This window comes from Emydura macquarii, unplaced genomic scaffold, assembly GCF_026122565.2.
Source record: "Emydura macquarii macquarii isolate MOO-44397 ecotype Brisbane River unplaced genomic scaffold, CSIRO-AGI_Emac_v2 contig_1253, whole genome shotgun sequence".
NCBI classification, from domain to species: domain Eukaryota; kingdom Metazoa; phylum Chordata; order Testudines; family Chelidae; genus Emydura; species Emydura macquarii.
This window is the reverse complement of record NW_027131390.1, coordinates 15,277,971-15,292,153: the sequence shown is the minus strand read 5'-3', so window position 1 is coordinate 15,292,153 and position 14,183 is coordinate 15,277,971. Positions and strand designations below refer to the sequence as shown.

Sequence of the window (14,183 nt, the reverse complement as noted above, 5' to 3'; positions counted from 1 at the left end):
CCTGCTTTCGAGCCCCCCCCCCGTTTGAAAGCCCGGCTCTGCCAGCGCTTCGCCACGAAGCTGTGGTGCGCGGCGGTTTGTTTTTAAACCAGGGACCAAAGGGAATGTCCCGAGTCCCCGGCCCCGCCCCTCGTTTTGGGAAGCGCCAGGACGGGTCAGCGGTGAGCGGAAACTGCTCCCTGCCCCCGCTCCATGGCTGGGCTCGGCGCAGCGGCTGCCCCCTGCTCTGCCTGGCCCCGTTCGTTTCTCCTCTGATGTTTTTAGCCCCTCGGGCCTCTCCCCATCCGGAGTTTGTTTGACCCAGTCTGCGGCGGCCTCATCCCGCCGGCCGGGAGAGGGCAGCGTTTCAGCGTCACTGCCCGCGTGCCGCCGCGACGCGCCTACCCATGCCCCACGGGGGAGGAAAATGGCGGAGTAGCGGATTCCCGCGCTGTCCGCCGCTCTCGCGGAGCCTGCGTCTGAAGTCTCGCGCGATCTCCGCTGGGAGCGGGAGGAGGGGGCGGGGCCGTGCGGTGGGCCCCCCCCGTGGAAACCCCCCCTCTCGACCCGAGCCGGTATCGACGCAAGATGGACCCCGATCCCGTCAGTCCCGCCCGCTCGGACGGCGAGGAGCCCTCCACCTCCACCGCGGCGGCCGCCTCGCGGGAGCCCGGCGACGAGGAGGTACCGCCCGGAGGGAGGGAGGGGGCGCTCGCGCCCTGCTCTCCTGCCAGCCCCATCCCAGAACCCGGCCGGCCGCAGACCCCTCCGCCCCTCCCCGCCGGCGACAGTCCCAGGCGCCTCTGCTGCGCCCCCCTTCCCGCCTGTCTCCCCTCCCCCTCACCCCCACTGTGTGCCCCTCTGCGCTCCCCGGCCGGCTCCTGGTCTCAGGCCCCTCAGCTGCCCCCCAGCTGGCTCAGACCCCCTCCCCCGGCCGGCTACAGACCACTCTGTCCTCCCTCCGCCCATCGACGGAATCCCTCCCCCCGCCCATCCATATATCCCCACCGGTCTACACCCCCCCACTGCCAGCCCTAGCTACTCCCTGCTTCCAGCCTATCTATAACCCGGCAGCCCCGTCTACACCGCCTGTACCCTCAGCTCCATCCATTCCCCACCCCTCACACTTCAGCCATGCCCCCAGCCTGTTTGCTCACCCAGTCAACCACCTCTGTGCCCCCCCCCCATCCATCGGTTACCCCTGCAGCAGCCCTTCAGCTCTCTCTGTGTCCCCTATGCACAGTCCATCCATGCACCCCTACGGCCCCTCCTTGTCTGTCAGCCTTACCTTGGATACTGCCAGTCCCATGCATAGCTTCCCTCCCTGCTTTAGAGCTGGGTGAAGAGCTGCAGGGGGAGGGGGCCTGTCTGTCCATGTGGGAGGGGCACAGTAGCAGGTAGCAAGGGGGGTGGGTGCTGTGTGGTGTAACCAAAAGGGGTGAGTGAGTTGTGGCTGGAAGAGTGAATTGCACCATTGGGTTTAATTGGAGGCACTCAATGATAGCGGTACAGCTGGGTGGGTGTGTGTTGGGGGGACCTAGCAGGCCCCACTTGGTGGGGAGCAGGTTACCTGTATGCAGAACCATTTAGCTCTGGTCTAGTCTCCACTTAAAACTTACAGTGGCACAGCTATGGTGCTGTAAGAGCGCTTGTGTAGCCACGTTATGTTGATGGCAGAGAGTTCTCCCGCCAACATAATAAAACAACCTAAACGAGTGGTGGTAGCTATGCTGGCAGGAGACGCTCTCCACACAAGTGCTTATGCTGGCAAAGCGTATGTCGCTTGGGAGGTTTTTTTCGCGTCCCTGAGTGACAAAAGTTTTGCTGACATAGGTGCTAGTGTAGACAAGGCCTTCGTGCTGGGGATGCGGGGCGATAAACTTTTTCAGGGGAGTGTGGAGTGTATGATACATTACACAGTTAATGGGGGAAGATTGAATTATATGGCTCAGAGGGGGTGGATTGCCAGTGGCTAAATGCTATTTGGAAGAGTGAGAATAACAGGATTTGACTAGAGGGAGTTTTAGTTCGCTGGTGTCTTGGCTCTTTCCGGTTTTTCTGTTATTCCTTCCACTCAGAGCTGCTCTCTTCTGCACACACAGTTTAAGTTGCTTCCAAGATCCAGAGCAAGCTGAGCAAAAGATCATGTGTAATTGTGTGTCTCCTCTTCCCTTCAGTTTTCTGAAGAAATACGAAGTCAGGACTCTGACTGAGAGATCATTAGGAAAGTGACATTTTCAGGTGTCATTGGAAAACGTACAAGATTTAGTCATAAGAATGAATCCCTTCAAAATTCTTATAGGACTAACCCTGAAGGGCCAATACTCATTGTAACCAGAATTTAACTCCAAAGGATGAAATTTCACCTCTGGATGTATTGGGTGACAGAATTAGGCTGATAGAGAGAAGTGAAAAAGCACGATGATGTAGTAACTAGTTGGCTGTGAACTGTGCAGCATGTAATTGGAACATTAAGACTAAGGAACAGTAAAGGAGTTAGTGTGAGCAAAAATTCCCTGCAGGGTACAATTTGTGCTATAAAGTTTTCCATCTGTCAACTGGGGAAAAAATGACACAATGTCTCAACAGAACAGAAGTTGACATATGCTAGTGAGTGGATTAAATACTGTATTAGCATTGTGTATATGTCAGAAGGTCACATATTTCTAGCAAAACAAAGCTGGTTGCTACTGTTTAGTATTAGTTCAGCTGGAATCATGAATAGCTGAGAAATTCAAAGCTACATCTCATACAGATTCCACTTTAGCTAAGTACCCCTATGGCTGAGTTACAATTCAGATGCATAAGCAACACTGTACAATAAACAGGTACATGTTGGTGGCTGGAAATCCTAGATAACGATAGGCGGGGTTAGTGTAGTTTGTCATTATGCTATTTATACCTTGTGTCACTCTAATATGTTGTTCTAAACAGCCAGTTGAATGTTTGTATTAACTTCATATAATTTTCATTTTATAGTCACATACAGTATGTTTTTCTTGTATATGAACTCTCTACCAAAGGGCGCCTAGATGGGTCCTCTTACAAAAGCTCAGCATAGGAAGGACAAAGTAAAAATTGACAAAAGCAGTAGCATTTGGTACTCTCATCAATTATTGGTCAGACATATGACTAATTCAGTTTAGGATGCACCATTGCATTTTCCCACAAGATGGAATTCCTTCCCACAGTCTAAAGTTAGTATCTTTGCTGAATTAGTGAGCAGAGCTTGTCAGAGAAAGTGTTTTGGATCCCTGGAGTTACTAAAGCTATACTGTAAAGTTTGACATACCTGTATAGTCCTCCATGTCATGGGATGCTTGAGCTACACAAGGCTTTTTTGAATATATTCTCTAAGGACTAGTTTACCAGATAGGGCTTACTACTGATATAGCTATATATCAAACCCCCTTAGTTTAGAAGCTGCTTGTATTGGCATTCTTTTTCCACTGTATCTTATATCGATTCCCTGAATGAATAGCACTTGTTTGCTGGTATAACTGTGTCTACATTAGGACTTTTGCTGGTATAGAAATGTTGTTTTAAAAAAAACCCTAACCTGTAATCTACAATACTATGGCAGCAAAAGTTTCTAGAGTAGATCTTGCCTAAGTAAGAATACATTCTACACTTAAACACATGAGCTTATATTCTTAAGTGGCTGACTAAGGTATGTGCCTTTGCTGGCTGGTGTAAGAGGAAGTATTTGTACTTGTATTCCAGTAGCAAAATACAAATTTGTATAACTCTAAATGTTACCCTAGAGGCAAGCACAAACATGATGCTCACCATCACTCTCCACGGGCCTCCACCAAGGAGCAATATCCTTTTGAGACCTGTGTAGCACCCTCTGCCTGTTAAGCTTCTGGGGTGGGGGGTTGGGTGGGGGAAAGAGTGTTGGAATGTTAGCAGGTACTTGTCCCATGAGTCTGCTTGTGTTCTCTATCTTCCACATCAGCTTTTGGAAGGCATAAAGTGCTGTGCACTTGTTTCCCAATTTACACTCCTTACATCTTTGCCCCATTATTTCTTGTCTGTTACAGCTCTTGTTTTGAAACCTACTTTCACTGTTGCCTGTAGGGATCCAATAGGGACACTGAAATGGGTTTGGTAAATTTCACTCTGCCAGTGGGGAAGTTATGAGTAGCAGCAGAGGCAGGTACTGGAGCCATCTGTCTTCAGATTTGGGAAGGCAGTATTACATTAGTTTTTGCATTTGTGAGGTTTTCTTTTACAGCCAGAAAGGATACAAGCTATTTCTAACAAAGATTTTGAATTCTTCAAATTCTTCCCTTTCTAGAAGTATCCTACTCATCACAGGTAGACAGTAAATCACTTGTATTTACCCATTTAATTTGAATATAGAAGAATAACAGGAAGTGTCTGACATTTGCTACAGTCATTTTCACTTTTGTCTGTTAGGAGGAGCATAGGTCTTCTGTAGCAAGAAGATTGTCCCCAGTGTTAGTGTTGACAGTGGTCTTCTCACCAAAGTCGAGTTGAGTAATGTTGTATTTACACTTTGTGTTTTAATATAATAATTCTATTTTAACTTTCTTTTCCCTGAGTGATCCTTTATGGTGTTCAACTGAGTTATCTACGAGACTAAAAAAAACTTAGGTCTTTTATGGTAGATAAGTGTTTAATGCTATTCATTTGTAACACATTTATCTGGGCCCTGCAACGTGCAAGTCAAGTATTAATGGTTTATGAAGCAGCATTTAAACTATTCCTTAGCCACCCTCTATACGTGCTTATGACGTTTTGCACTCATGGGATTTTTTTGTAAGTTTAGTAAAACAATAATGTTTCCTCCAAAGTAGCTGAGATGCTGAACTCAAGCATGATGAAGCAAGGCAGAGCAGTTCTACATTCATGCTCAAACTGAAATAGACATCCTCTAGATTAAATGTTATGATTCTCCGATTTGTGTCCCTAAAAATAAGTGGGCATGTTTAGCTAGCAAAGCTTTTTCAAGAGCTGAATAAATACCAGGCAACCTGAAAATCAAAAATGACACATTCAGTTCAATGTTCATCTCCTCACATATTTCAGTATTAAATTGGCTCTATTTACAAGTTTTTGATTTTTTTTTTTTTACTTAGTCATCTTAGTTTTGTCTAGTTTAGTACCTGAACCTATAAGAATGGCCATACTGAGTCAGACCAATGGTCCATTTAGCCCAATATTATGTTTTCCAACAGTGGCCAATGCCAGGTGCTTCAAAGGGAATGAACAGAACAGGAAATCATTGGGTGATTCATCCACTCCCAGCTTCTGGCAAACAGAGGCTAGGGACACTCAGAGTGTGGGGTCGCATGCCTTCCCATCCTGGCTAATTGCAGTTGATGGACCTATCCTCCATTAACTTATCTAATTCTTTTTTGAACCCTGTTACAGTTTTGGCCCTGGCAAAGAATTCCACAGGTTGACTTCATTGTGTGAAGAAGTACTTCCTTTTGTTTGTTTTAAACCTGCTGCCTATTAATTTCATTGCGTGACCCCATATACTTGTATTATGTGAAGGAGTAAATAATCTTTCCTTATTCACTTTCTCCACATCATTCATGATTGTATAGACCTCTATCATATTCCCCCTTAGTTACCTCTTTTCCAAGATGAAAAGACCCAATCTTTTTAATCTTACCTCATACAGAAGCTGTTCCATACCCCTAATAGTTTTTGTTGCCCTTCTCTGTACCTTTTCCAATTCCAATATATCTTTTTTTGAGATGGGACAATCAGATCTGCACGCAGTATTCAAAATGTGGGTGTATCATGGATTTATATAGAGGCATTATGATATTTTCTGTTTTATTGTCTATCATTTTCTTAATGTTTCCTAACATTCTGTTAGCTTTTTTGACTGTCGCTGCACATTGAGTGGATATTTTCAGAGAATTACCCTCAATGACTCCAACACCCCTTTCTTGAGTGGAAACAGCTAACAGACACAGGAGCCACACAGATTAAATTTTATAGATCAATGGGACACTCTCAGCCATGTAAGGAAAAAAGTCTGTAATTTAGGGCAGATAGTTTATGGCACTGTAATAGCAATTGCTAATTTTCATGCTTTATGCATTTCATAGATACTCACAATAGTCTCAAAATTAACTGGACAATCCTTATATATACAAAACTTCCAGTGACTTAAACAAGACTTTTTCCTGAGTAAAGACTGCAGGTTTAGGGACTCGTATGAACTTTCAACCTATTATTCAAAAAGATACAAGAATTCTTATCTGTCAGGATTTTTTCTAATTAAATTCAATTGTTTTAAAAATGTCTTTTGCTCCTGAAATGTAAGGCTCCTCTGTGGCGCCCCCCCCCCCCCCAAAAAAAAAAAAAAAAGAAAAAAAAAAAGAAAAAAGTTAGTCTTTTTGTTTTCTTACAATTAGAAATGGTGGTTTTGAAAGGGCATGTAGCATTTCAAATAACTTCTAAAAAAGGCTTTTAAAAAAGTTATCTAAACAGTTATACTTGATTCTGTGTGTCTTCCATGCACGATGGTCCCATTAACTGGATGTTTGTACAGCTTCTAGCACAATGGAGTCCTGACCTGGCTGGCCTCAAAGCACTACTTCTATATAAATGTTAAACTATATATCTGAAGGTTTATAGTTTTTTAAAAAGGCTCCAGCGATGATCCCGGCAATCTTAAATCTTTAAATTAAGATTAATTTAAGTACCAGGAAAATTGGTTGAAACAAACCTATCCACCCCCCCCCCAAGGTGAATTGAGGGATTAATGTGAGGTGATACTTAGGAGGTAATAGGGCTAATTTTAGGTTTTTATTTGCTCATATGTGTCTTTCATTGGTTATTTCTTCATGGATTTCAGGCTGTGATTTAGGTTGTGATGGTACAGTGTTTATTTTCCTTTTTGTTTCGCATTTGGGTGATTTTTTTATTTTTTTTTTTAACAAAGAATTCTGATACTGTGTTTGTAGTCTGCAAACTTTTTTTCAGTTTGACAACTCTCCTGCTTCAATAACTCACTATATTGATATTAATACATTTTTTAAAATGTGAATTTCAGAAAAATGATCCTCCATTTCAACTCAAACTTCCTCCCAAAGCATCTAGATCTGAAAAAGAAATTGATCCAGAATATGAAGAGAAGATGGTAAGTGTGGTTTCACAACATAACAGATGACTAACTTTTTGTTTGACTGAGCTAAGTAGAGACAATAGGAGGAAACAAGAAATTGCAGACAGGATATCAAAGGGAGGGAAAGAAAATTGGAATCAGGATAACAATGTTAATTAAATACAATTCTTGCTTTTGAAGTACATCTCTGTGTGCAGAGGAATTTTCATAGTTGAGAGAGAGTCATGAAATTGACTTGTTTGCCTAGGGTTGAGATATATAACTTTGAAAGCTTAAGTGGGTGGGGTTTAACTTTTCACAGATCCATCCAAGATATTGCACTCTCTATACCTTGGTTATCACTATGTACATGGACATATATGCAGCCCTTGAGGATTTTTGAAATAAATCTGGGATGCATGAGATGGCAGCCAGACAGGGCTGTGACCTAGGGAGACACATGGACAAGCTCACTCACGCTGATGTGAACATCCAGAATTTAACAAGGGTACACAGATGATGGACACGATAAACAAAATGCTAGGGAAGACCATGACACACTTTTAAACTAGGGCCAGAATCTTAAGAATTTTGAGCAGTTTTCAGAATGAAAAGGAAATAACTTCATAGCTCTGCATTTTTTATATGCAAATTGATATTTTTCACTTCTTAGATGGGAGAAAAACAAGAAGCTGGTGTTTCTGAAAACACCACAGAATCCTAAATCTGAGCATACTCCATAACATAACACTGCAAATTATGATCCATTCAGGTCAGGAAAGGAGGAATACTGGACAGGAAAGTAGATATAATCTGCATACTTTACAGGACATTAAGGGAGAAACCCACAGCAGAACACACAAGGCCCACTCTTGAACATCACTCACATGGTCAGATTTTGGTTGATGCCAGTGACCAATGGCCTGCTATATTTTCATTAAAGCTCTTGTAGAGAGTGGTGGAATCTGACAGAAATGCCAAATGAGATGGAAACTGGGACAGAGCTCCACTGCCAGAAAGGTTTAAGGAAATGATTGCTTGGCTGCAAGAATACTTCATTTTAAGTGCTAAGCACAGGTCAATGATTAGAAAGAAAATCAATGTGCTATGGTGATACAAATAAATAATCGCCAAAAGTACCACCTCTATTTTGCAAGGATATGTGGTCTGTATCCTGTCTTCCCTAAACAGTACCCTTCTGCTGCTGGGACGCAGAGAGGAATATGCATCATATAGCCTGTATTTTCAGCAGTTAGGCAATAAAGCAATAAAACTGATATATTATTTTCCAGGATGCACCCCTTATTATTCTCCAACCTGCAAAATTGTTGGCTATAAATCAGTCTCTCAGGGGATAGGACCACAAGGTGTGGCTGGCTTTGTTCCTTCAGGGTCATCATTTGTTTCCCTCTCATCTTCCAATGTGCTATCTGAGTTCATCGGACGTTCATTTGGCCCCTCAGGCAAGGGTACTCCACTGGAGGTAGTAGTATAGTGCATAGTTTCTCAGTCTGTGGTACGCATACCTGGGGGTATGCAAGACACAGGAAGGGGGTACGTGGCGAAAAATCCAGTGAAGGGAGGTGAGCGGCAGTTGCTGACATCTGGGGAAGCCAGGTTGCAGCTGCCTGCTTCCCGCCCGGTCCCAGCTCCCAGCTGGGAGGTAGACGACAGCTGCCCCAGTCCTGGGAAGCTGGGTGGCAGCTGCCTGCGTCCCACCCGATCCCAGCTCCCAGGTGGGAGCCCAGCGGCAGCCTTCTGCGTCCTGTGAGCTGGGTTCGTAGCTGGGTGGCTGCCACTCGCACCCTGGCTCTGAGCTGAGAGACAGCCTCCTGTGCCCTGGCTTGAAGACAGGCAGCAGCTGCCTGCCGCCTGCCCACGTCCCCAGGTCCCAGCCTGCGCGGAAGCCTCCTCCACCCCAGCTTGGAGCAGATGGCAGTCGCCCACCTCCCGGGCTGGCAGCCAGACAGCAGCTGCCTGCAACTTTCCCAGGTGGCAGCTCCCCTCCCTGGCTCAGTGGCCGGTGCCCAGAAAGCCAGGGGCAGAGCCCAGCAGCTTGTTTAGTCCCAAAGGGATTCTACCCACAGGCTTACTTGTCAATTTCACTGCTCTAGTTGAGCAGTGAAATTGACAACTCTGACAGATCCAGATTTTACCAGTATAAAAATGTTAAGAGGGGCCCACACAGTGTGATTTGCCCCAGGCCCGCACCCCCTAGGGACGGCCATGGGGAGCGCTGCTATCCATTCTGGTGGGCCACTAGTGCCTGCTCATACTTCACAAGTTTCTGCCTGTGTGAGGACCCCGCCATCAGGCTATAGTGATTGGCTGGTGTTGACCTTTGCTCCTATATGGAGGAAGGGGACGAGGAAGGAGGAGAGAAACAGCAGGAGGTTTTGTGATCTGCCACAGCCACACAATACTGCAGAACTCTCCTGCTTTACGAGAAATACAGTAGTCCAATAGTAAAGGGGGAAAAGATTGTATTTCTTAGAGTGGAAAATTGAGTGTTGGGGTACTTATTAAAATTTTCAGAAGTTAGGGGGTATCTGCTACTTAAAAGGTTGAGAAACACTGGTATAGTGCAGCTTAACTTCCCTCTGCCTGTCTGGCCAGCTCTTCTGGTTAGTGCTAGGCTGAATGTGCATAGCCATGGCCGTATCTTTTTCTTGCCCCCCTTGGGGTTACAGATCCTTCCAACATGATAGGGTGGAAGCAGTCTCAGTCCCTGAACATAGGCAGGCATTTTGATTGGCTTTTATGTAAGCTGAATGAGCTGGGGAAGAATATCCTTGTGCCCTCCTCTCCTGTGTAGGGGGCATGCAGAATCTAGCTCTTAGTAATATATTTTCTCCTCTTTACTCAGGCAATGTTTTTAGGTGCATTGGAAGTTTATACCTCTATATACTCATAGGACAGGCATGGGCAGCAGTAATACAAAGTTATTCACATCATCCCCACAGGGTCCCGACCCTGTTCTGAAGAGACCACCTCAGGAGGTTGAGATGGTAATATTGTCTCTGTTCAGTTTTTAGCTTCTCTGAGACTGTCGACAAAGATGTCAGGAGTTGTTATAATTTTTGTTATAAAAGGCAGCTGACCCCTGTTGTCACCAGCTCATTTTTCCAAAGCCACCAAGGGTATGTCTGCACAGCCCACAGCAGTGAGCCTCCCAGCCTGGGTTCACAGGGGTCAGTGGGGCTCATGCTAGTGGTCTACAAACAGCTGAGGTGATGGTGAATCACTTTGACAGTGCTTTGAAGTTATGGCTTGGGCTGGAGCTCGGGCCCTGAAGCCTAGGGAGGGTTTTGGTTTTCAGAGCCTGAGCTCTACCCTGAGTCAAAATACCAACTACGCAGTTATTTTTAGTGAGCTATCATGAGCTCCACAAGCCCAAGTCAATTGAACCAGGCTGGGAGGCTTGTTGTCCCACGCCGTGTAGGCATCCCTAAATGTCCATGGTCATATCACTGCTGACCTAGGCTGGATTTGAACCAGCAAGTAGTCTCTGTTCCATTTCCCATCCTCTGAGTTGTCCAGTCTCTCACAAATGTTTCATTGAATTTAGGAGAGGAGAATGGAAGCATAAATTTAGGGTCTGTCAGTGCATTTTTATGCATTTTGTGCGGGCACGTGCACTGTTTTATGGAACTTACCTCTTCAGAAAGAAATCATGATAAGTAAGAGAAACTGTAGGAACAAACATCTAAAAATAAAATTGACTTTATTTTAATTTGTTGTGAGAGAATACTTGTGTATAGTTATAAAGTGGCATTATTGCTATTTGCTCATTGTTAATGCAATGCCTAATAATATATTGTGTGTGTTTATATATTAAAAACTTCTTTTAATCCAAAATAGAGTAAACCATATGGGTATGAAAACTATTGAAGTTGTACAGGTCAGCAATAATAAAGACCTCTATGCAAAAACAAATCAATAGCTATAAATTCACGGGGAAATTAAACTGACTATAGTAGTACCTGTGCTTGAGTTTTTTTTTTTTAGAAAGACTTGTTCTCATGTGACTGTTAAACTGTTTGCCATCAAGATTTGAACAAATTCTGTATGAAACTTATATTGCACTCATGTAGCAAAAAGGATGTATCCGCATCTTTTCAGCTTCATTTTTTAATCTTTTTCTTATTGCCACCGATAAACAGCTATTGTTTGCATCTAACAGCTACCCAGCTCTTCTTTAGAGGAATCTTCTGTAGCTTATGCATTGCTTAAGAAAGTTATGATAGTAACTTATATTTTTACTTTAGTATTTGAAACAAAAAAAAAAATGAGAGGTTAAAGGATTTCACAAAAACTGTTAAGTTACATAATGTTGCATAAGATTTTATAAATACTATTTAAGAATCAACAGGAAAATGATATGGCTTAGCTTCTTTTTTCATTGAAAACCATTGTATAACTGTTATTTATATTCTATTAAATACAGTGTAGTAGCAACTATGCCTCATGGACTTGTGACTTTTAGCGTCTGAGCCCGCTTCACTTGAAGTCAACAGCAAAACTCATTAACTTCAGTGGGAGCAGGACTGTACATCAATTGCTTTAGTTTTTGAAATAGCAACATATACTAGTCCAGTGGTTCCTAACCGTTTTGGCTCAAGGGCCAGAGATATATTTTTTTACTACCCTGAAGGGCCACCTGTCTCCGTCAGCAGTCCCCTTCCTTCCCTCCCCCTACAGCCAGATGGAAGGAGTTCAGCGAGGAGCCCTGTGCACTCCACCTGGGTCCCTAGGCAGTGGCTCCCTTCTTCAGCCAGGGGGATGGGAGATTAGTGCTCACCTCCCTCTGGCTCCAGCAGGGACCCCAGCACCAAGGGACCCTACGCAGAGCGCTTTGCTCTCTGTTACAGCCAGGGGAAGGGGAACGCTGATCTCCCCTCCCTCTGGCTCCAGCAGTGACCCCAGTGCCTAGGGACCCACACAGCGTGCTTTGCCATGCTCCCTGCTACAGCCAGGTGGAGGTGAGCGCTGATCTCCTGTCTCCTTGGCTGAAGCAAGGACTCTGCACTGGTCTTTTAGCCCCGCAGCAATGCACTCTGCCTGGGACCTTAGGCAGCGGCTCCCTTCTGCAGCCAGCTAGGGTGGAGCAGCCGGCCACTTTGAAAGCCCCTGCGGGCCACTTTTGGCCCCTGGGCTACAGGTTGGGAACCACTGTACTAGTCAGTGCAAACACTTCTTAAGTGGAATCTTTTCCACAATAACTTAAATAAGGAGTTTTGCCATTGACTTCAGTTATGTCAGGATTTCATCCCTCACTGTAAATCAAAAAAAGTAATTTTTGTCAATATCATACATACAAAAATGTATGTAACCTTTGAATGAAGTTCTTCTGAAAGGTTCGCTCAGTAATGTAATATGTAAGTTTCTTGTTTTAACATAAGTAAAATTATTGTTGGTGGGGACAAGATGAACATTTTTTTTTCTTTTTTGTTTTGTAACTTAGAAAACAGATCGGGCAAAAAGATTTGAATTTCTCCTGAAGCAGACGGAACTTTTTGCACATTTTATTCAGCCTGCAGCACAAAAATCGCCAACATCGCCACTGAAAGTCAAATTGGGACGACCACGGATAAAGAAAGATGAAAAACAGAGTTTACTTTCAGCTGGAGAGTATGTTTTCATATGTCTATTTGTATGTCAAAGTACAGAAGCTTTTATTTTTTTCAAACAAATTATGTATTTTTAATATCTATTTTTAAATTGCAGGTTAAAAATTGTGACTTAAGTATGGCCAGAACTCCTTGAAGTAATGTTATAGTATTAACTTAATAGGAGAAAGTGTGAGAGAGAGAGACTTTTCTCTCTGATTTTGGGGTTTTTTATGTGAGGTATTTAAATGCTATTTTTGGTAATTTTTTTAAAATTGGAATCATTTTAGGATATCATCCAAGCATATATTTTTGGAATTGAACATTCAACTGAAAATTTGTTTCTCTTATCCTTCTGAATGGCCTACTGATCAAGTGGCAGATTGTGTGGCCATAATCCATGTGTACCTCATGTCCTCTGCTCCCCTTCCATCACAGTCACCTGCAGAAATTTTGCTTCCTCCTTGCTCTGTACAACCATGGCCATGGAGGAAATGGCTGGATATCAGCCTAAATAATTCAGAGCTGGAATGAATATCTGGGAATAATTGCTTAAAGGTAAATTGGCTCTGTGAAAGGGCAGGGGATAGCTGGATCAATGGTGATATCTATTCTAATTTACTGTTTTCTCAAAAATGTAGTCAGGATATATTGCAATAGTGCCGTTGAAAAGATTTAGAATCTAAACTCGTGCAAACTTTCTTCCTTTTTCAGTTATCGTCACAGACGCACTGAGCAAGAGGAAGATGAAGAGCTGCTCTCTGAGAGTCGAAAAACATCTAATGTGTGTGTTCGATTTGAGGAGTCTCCTTCATGTGAGTATCCATGTTGGAAGTTTTCTATTTGTTTTGATTGGTTTAAGTAAGATCTCATAAGTAGATCGCAATAAAATTAAAGTATTTTCCTAGTTAGAGGAATCTTGCATTTGCAGATGTGAAAGGAGGAACGCTAAGAGATTACCAGGTTAGAGGGTTGAACTGGATGATCTCCTTGTATGAGAATGGTGTTAATGGAATTCTGGCAGATGAAATGGTAAGCAGCAAGCTTTTGGAATTTGTCAAGAGTAATCATTCTATTTTGATCTTTTTTTTGTGTACACATATGTGACCCTCATTTGTCCAAGGTCTTTCTGTTTGGATTTAAATTGCATGCTCTGTGCGCAATTTTACTCTAAGAGGAAGAAATATGTAGAATAATAAACTTACTGAAACAGGATTATAGCTTCATACTTTTGACTAGTTACTGCATGCATAGTTGTACGTTGATGCCTATTTTTTAGCATAACATGTATAATTGACAGTGGTTCTTATTCTACATACAAATAATGTGCCTAAAAAATGGAATATGGGAATTACTTCCTCACGATGCTGTCCAGAAGGAAGATGCCATACAGGATTTGTTAGCTAAATTTAGGATGCTGCTGTTGCGGCATAAATCTTCTTTGCATCTGGTGTTTCTGATATATCCTATTTCAATATTTTAAAATGGATATATTTTATTTT

General features: G+C 43.4%; 1 protein-coding gene across 3 annotated transcripts in view; it reads left to right on the top strand.

Moving 5' to 3' along the window:
* Nucleotides 1-531: 531 nt before the first annotated feature.
* Nucleotides 532-14,183, top strand: part of SMARCA1 (SWI/SNF related, matrix associated, actin dependent regulator of chromatin, subfamily a, member 1) — a 62,934-nt gene continuing 49,282 nt past the window's right edge. For 2 of the 3 annotated variants that reach the window (XR_010919710.1, XM_067548201.1), the window contains exons 1-5: nucleotides 532-663; nucleotides 7,022-7,108; nucleotides 12,537-12,703; nucleotides 13,396-13,496; nucleotides 13,613-13,713. Coding sequence is in view for 2 of the 3 variants with exons in the window: in XM_067548201.1 (XP_067404302.1) it covers nucleotides 568-663; nucleotides 7,022-7,108; nucleotides 12,537-12,703; nucleotides 13,396-13,496; nucleotides 13,613-13,713 (552 nt within the window). In the remaining variant the exon portion in view is untranslated. The remainder of the gene's footprint in view (nucleotides 664-7,021; nucleotides 7,109-12,536; nucleotides 12,704-13,395; nucleotides 13,497-13,612; nucleotides 13,714-14,183) is intronic. The other variant, XM_067548202.1, reaches the window with a different exon arrangement.